The sequence below is a fragment of the Myxine glutinosa genome, chromosome 5, assembly GCF_964187855.1.
Source record: "Myxine glutinosa chromosome 5, kmMyxGlut1.1, whole genome shotgun sequence".
Taxonomy (NCBI): domain Eukaryota; kingdom Metazoa; phylum Chordata; class Myxini; order Myxiniformes; family Myxinidae; genus Myxine; species Myxine glutinosa.
Genome location: NC_136265.1, coordinates 181,798,908 through 181,804,996, shown reverse-complemented (window position 1 = coordinate 181,804,996; position 6,089 = coordinate 181,798,908). Strand labels below are relative to the sequence as shown.

General features: G+C 50.5%; 1 protein-coding gene across 1 annotated transcript in view; it reads left to right on the top strand.

Annotated features, from left to right (window-relative positions):
- Window positions 1-242: 242 nt before the first annotated feature.
- Window positions 243-6,089, top strand: part of LOC144891982 (forkhead box protein H1-like) — a 27,283-nt gene continuing 21,436 nt past the window's right edge. Inside the window, exon 1 of the mRNA XM_078777108.1 lies at window positions 243-517. Coding sequence (XP_078633234.1) covers window positions 243-517 — 275 coding nt within the window. The remainder of the gene's footprint in view (window positions 518-6,089) is intronic.

The following is a 6,089-nucleotide window of genomic DNA, read 5'->3' as shown; positions in this document are numbered from 1 at the left end:
TTTCATTTTCTTTGTATTGCAACAGCTAACGTTAAATTTAATCAACTGGTATCTTGATTTATTTCTGACGCACTTCCGGGGTCATACAGTACAGTGTTATCGGTGAGGACCGCATCACAACTCACAAGTTTGTGTACATACGTCATCAGGAAATAGTGCTTTTTATTTGGCATGGGGGTTGGTGTACCTTGAATGTATCTGTACTTGTGATCTGTTTTGTTTCCACAGCCATCATTACTATAATGTCGCTTTCTCATCGTCCCGGGCCTGGTGTCCATCATTCCAACACGGGTGCCCAAACATCCGGACGGCTGTTGCAAGTGTGTACGGCGGAGGCCATTCGGGATGAGTTGGGGCAATCCAGCACAACCCGAGGCATGTCAGCACGAGGCGGGGCAGGGAAAAAGAGGAGGAACTATCGGCGATATCCAAAGCCTCCATACTCATATGTGGCATTGATCGCACTCGCCATCCAACGCTCACCAGAGAAACAACTCACACTGGCCCAGGTTTTAAAGTTTTTGGAATGGGTTACTCAGGCTATGTGGGAGTACAATTCATTGGTGTCTGCTTGTTGTGCATCCAACAGGTGAGGCCGAGACTACCGGAAGTAAGCTGTAACACGTGCCCTTTTGTGATTTGTTTTCAACGTATCCAATCACGTGACTGTCGTCGCGAAGGGTGCACTAACCGGAAGTTACATAGTTCCGCGGGCGGCTATACAAACATTTCGTATTATTTTTCATAAAACTTTATATTGTTAGAAAGAGAATTACTTCTAGCTTGTCGGAAAGTTAAAATTTTAAAGATCAGACAGGAATTAAGCGAGTTATGATCAAACAACCTACACCGTTTCCATAATTTCCGGCTGCAACACGTGCCCTTTTGTGGTTTGTTTTCAACGTATCCAATCACGTGACTGTTGTCGAGAAGGGTGCACTAACCGGAAGTTACGTAGTTCCGCGGGCGCCTATACCACAAGCATGGCATTTGCTCTCATCTCTATTACCATGAATAGCAAACCTACGATTGCGCAATCCTGTGATCTCACAACCCTGCAACCGTGCAGCCCTGCGATCTCAGAATCCTGCAATCTCGCAACCCTGCGATCAGGCAACTCTGTGATCACACAACCCTGCAATCGCGCAATCATGCAACCCTGTGATCGTGCAACCCTGTGACCGTGCAATCCTGTGATCTCACAACCCTGCAACCACGCAACCCTGCGATCACACAATGCTGGATCAAGCAACCCTGCGACAGCACAACCCTGCGATCACACAACCCTGCAATCGCGCAACCATGCAATCATACAACCCTGTGATCGCGCAACCCTGCGATCGCGCAACCCTGTGATCTCACAACCCTGCAACCGCACAAACCTGCGATCACACAATGCTGCGATCAAGCAACCCTATGACCCTGCAACCTTGAGATCACACAACACTGTGATTGTGCAACACTGCGATCACACAACCCTGTGATCGCACCACCCCGCAATCTCAGAACCCTACGATCTCGCAACCCTGCGATCGTACAACCTTCTGATCTCACAACCATGTGACCGCGCAACCCTGCGATCACACAACCCTGCGATCTCGCAACTCTGCAATCACACAACCCTGAGATCACGCAACCCTGCAATCACACAACCCTGAGATCACGCAACCCTGCAATCACACAACCCTGCAACCACGCAACCCTGCGATCACACAACCCTGAGATCGCACAACCCTGCGATTGCGCAACCCTAAGATTGGGCATCCCTGCGATCACACAACCCTGTAATTGCGCAACCCTGCGATCACACAACCTTGTGATTGCACAACCCTGTGATCATACAACCCTGTGATTGCGCAGCCCTGCGATTACACAACCCTGAGATCGCACAACCCTGCGATCGCACAACCCTGTGATCTCGCAACCCTGCGACAGCACAACCCTGCGACCACGCAACCCTGAGATCACACAATCCTGTGATCTCGCAACCCTGCGACAGCACAACCCTGCGATCACACAACCCTGCAATCGCGCAACCGTGCAATCATGCAACCCTGTGATCGCGCAACCCTGTGACCGCGCAACCGTGCGATCTCAGAATCCTGCAATCTCACAACCCTGCGATCGGGCAACAATGTGATCTCACAACCCTGCGACCGCGCAACCCTGCGACCACGCAACCCTGAGATCACACAACACTGTGATCATGCAACCATGCGATCATACAACCCTGTGATCGCACAACCCCGTGATTTCAGAACCCTACGATCACGCAACCCTGTGATCGTGAAACCCTCTGATCTTGCAACCATGCGACCGCGCAACCCTGCAATCACACAACCCTGCAATCTCGCAACTCTGCAATCACACAATGCTGAGATCATGCAACCCTGCAATTACACAACGATGCGACCGCGCAACCCTACAACTGTGCAACCCTGCAACCGCGCAACCCTGCGATCACACAACCCTGTAATAGCGCAACCCTGCGATCACACAGCCCTGTAATTGCGCAACCCTGCGATCACACAACCCTGTAATAGCGCAACCCTGCGATCACACAGACCTGTAATTGCGCAACCCTGCGATCACATAAACCTATAATTGCGCAACCCTGCGATCACACAACCCTGTAATTGCACAACCCTGTGATCACACAACCCTGAGATTGTACAACCCTGCGATTGCGCAACCCTAAGATTGGGCAACCCTGTGATCTCGCAACCCTGCGACAGCACAACCCTGTGATCACACAACCCTGCAACCACGCAACCATGCAACTGTGCAACCCTGCAACCACGCAACCCTGCGATCACACAACCCTGTAGCAACCCTGCGATCACACAACCCTGCAACCGCGCAACCCTGCGATCACACAACCCTGTAATTGTGCAACCCTACGGTCACACAACCGTGCAATCACACAACCCTGTAATTGCGCAACCCTGCGATCACACAACCCTGTAATTGCACAACCCTGCAATCACACAACCCTGCAATTGCGCAACCCTGCGATCACACAACCCTGTAATTGCGCAACCCTGCGATCACACAACACTGCGATTGTGCTACCCTGTGATCTCACAACACTGCGACCGTGCAACCCTGAGATCGCACAACCCTGCGATTGCGCAACCCTAAGATTGGGCAACCTTGTAATCTTGCAACCCTGCGATCGCACAACCCTGTGGTCTCACAACCCTGCGACAGCACAACCTTGCGATCACACAACCCTGCAATCGCACAACCGTGCAATCATGCAACCCTGTGATTGCGCAACCCTGCGACCGTGCAACCCTGCAATCTCAGAATCCTGCAATCTCGCAAACCCTGCGATCGGGCAACTCTGTGATCTCACAATCCTGCGACCGTGCAACCCTGAGATCACACAACACCGTGATCGTGCAACCCTGCGATCACACAACCCTGTGATCACACAACCCCGCGATCTCAGAACCCTACGATCTCGCAACCATGCGGTCGTGCAACCCTCTGATCTCGCAACCATGTGACCGCACAGCCCTGCGATCACACAGCCCTGCGATCTCGCAACTCTGCAATCACACAACCCTGAGATCATGCAACCCTGCAATCACACAACAATGTGACCGCGCAACCCTGCAACTGCGCAACCCTGCAACCGCTCCACCCTGCGATCACACAACCCTGTAATAGCGCAACCCTGCGATCACACAGCCCTGTAATTGCGCAACCCTGCGATCACATAACCCTGTAATTGCGCAACCCTGCGATCACACAACTCTGTAATTGCGCAACCCTGTGATCACACAACCCTGAGATCGCACAACCCTGTGATTGCGCAACCCTAAGATTGGGCAACCCTGTAATCTCGCAACCCTGCGATCGCACAACCCTGTGATCTCGCAACCCTGCAACAGCACAACCCTGCGATCACACAACCCTGCAACCATGCAACCCTGAAACTGCACAACCCTGCAACCGCGCAACCCTGCGATCACACAACCCTGTAGTTGCGCAACCATGTGATCACACAACCCTGCAACCGCGCAACCCTGCGATCACACAACCCTGCAATCACACAACCCTGTAATTGCGCAACCCTGCGATCACACAACCCTGTAATTGCGCAACCCTGTGATCACACAACCCTGTAATTGCGCAACCCTGCAATCACACAACCATGTGATTGCTCATCCCTGCAATCATGCATCTCTATGACTGTGCATTGTCATGATAGTGCATCTCAATTATTCTGCATTTCAATAATTGCATATCTCCATGATTGTGCATCTCCATGATGTACCTCATTGTGTTTCTCTATAATCATGCATGTCTCTTGTGTTCTCGATAATGGTGAATCTCAATCATTGTGAATCTCATTATTACCTCTGCCACCGAAGGTGGATGGAGGTTATGTTTTCACCCCTGTCTGTTTGTCTTTCTGTTTGTCTGTCTGTCTGTGAAGAAGATATCTCAAAAAGTTGTGAACGGATTTGGACGAAATTTGGCAGAGTGGTAGTGTACGCAACAAGGACAAAATGATTAGATTTTGGTGAAGATCTGAATATGGATTCGGATACGAGAATTATTTAATTTTTAAGTGATTCTTCACCATTGAGAGATCGGGTGAAAAGCGATATATAACATGATATTTTAAAAGGTTGTGGACGAGTTATGACTAAATTTGGGGGAAGAGCTGCTTAGGTTACAAGAACAAGTCGATTACATTTTGGTTCAGGTCCGACTCCAGATCCGGCTTATCAGTGGGATACAAAACAGACTGTTCAGCCTGAACAGTCTACCAAATGCTCTCTACCGAGTGCTGTTCTAGTTCATCTCTATGATCGTGCATTTCATTGTGCATCTCCATCATGTTGCATCTTGATTATTATGCATCTTATTGTTGTGCCAATCACCGGCGGCAGATAGCCGAAAAGTTTGCTTTAACTCCGAGGTGCGTAGCGGAAACTGGCGGATGGTCCACCGCACGTGATTGAGGGGACCAAAGTTTTTACCTTTACGGACGACCGCCACACGAGTTTATTCCTCGAACTCACAAACATAGAAACGAGACAAGGAAAATCAACAATACAACAAATGAAATGCAACAAATAATGGTTTAATGAAACAAGGCACGGAAATAAAATGAATGGTGAGGTAAATCTATAATCCTAACTTGAGACGTCTCCACTCAGACAAGAAAACAGACAGGGGAATGATTAAAGCAAATAAAAAGAAAATCCCCCTTTTATTTGCTGGCACTCGGCTCTGGTCTCGACGAAGTCATTGAATAACGTCGGCAGTCCAATGGGGCCCACAGCCGCCTGCACGGGAAAACGCACAAGATGGCGCGAAGTTCCTCCTCACTGCGCCACGAACGTGCGGCAATTCATGCGGCCTGTCCTGCCCCACTCTCCGAAACGCAATGCGGCTCCAGCTCCCACGACAAAACACCCCAGTTCACCAACACCCCTTCCTTCACGATGTGAGAGTTCCAAAAGCTCTGCAGAGTTCTCCTCACGAGCCACCAAGAGACAAAGGACAAAGCATGACCGCCCGATCCAACCGCCAGCAAGAGAGAGAGACGAGAGAGAGACGAGAGAGATACAAGAGAGAGAAAAGAGAGAGACGAGAGAGAGACGAGAGAGAGACGAGAGAGAGAGATGAGAGAGACGAGAGAGAGACGAGAGAGAGACGAGAGAGAGACGAGAGAGAGAGACGAGAGAGAGAGACGAGAGAGAGAGACGAGAGAGAGAGACGAGACAGAGAGACGAGAGAGAGAGACGAGAGAGAGAGACGAGAGAGAGAGACAAGAGAGAGAGAAGAGAGAGAGGGACGAGAGAGAGAGACGAGAGAGAGAGACGAGAGAGAGAGACGAGAGAGAGAGACGAGAGAGAGAGACGAGAGAGAGAGACGAGAGAGAGAGACGAGAGAGAGAGACGAGAGAGAGAGACGAGAGAGGGAGACGAGAGAGAGACGAGAGAGAGAGACGAGAGAGAGAGAGGAGAGAGAAAGAGGAGAGAGAGAGACGAGAGAGAGAGACGAGAGAGAGAGAGAGAGACGAGAGAGACGAGAGAGAGAGAGAGAGACGAGAGAGAGAGAGACAA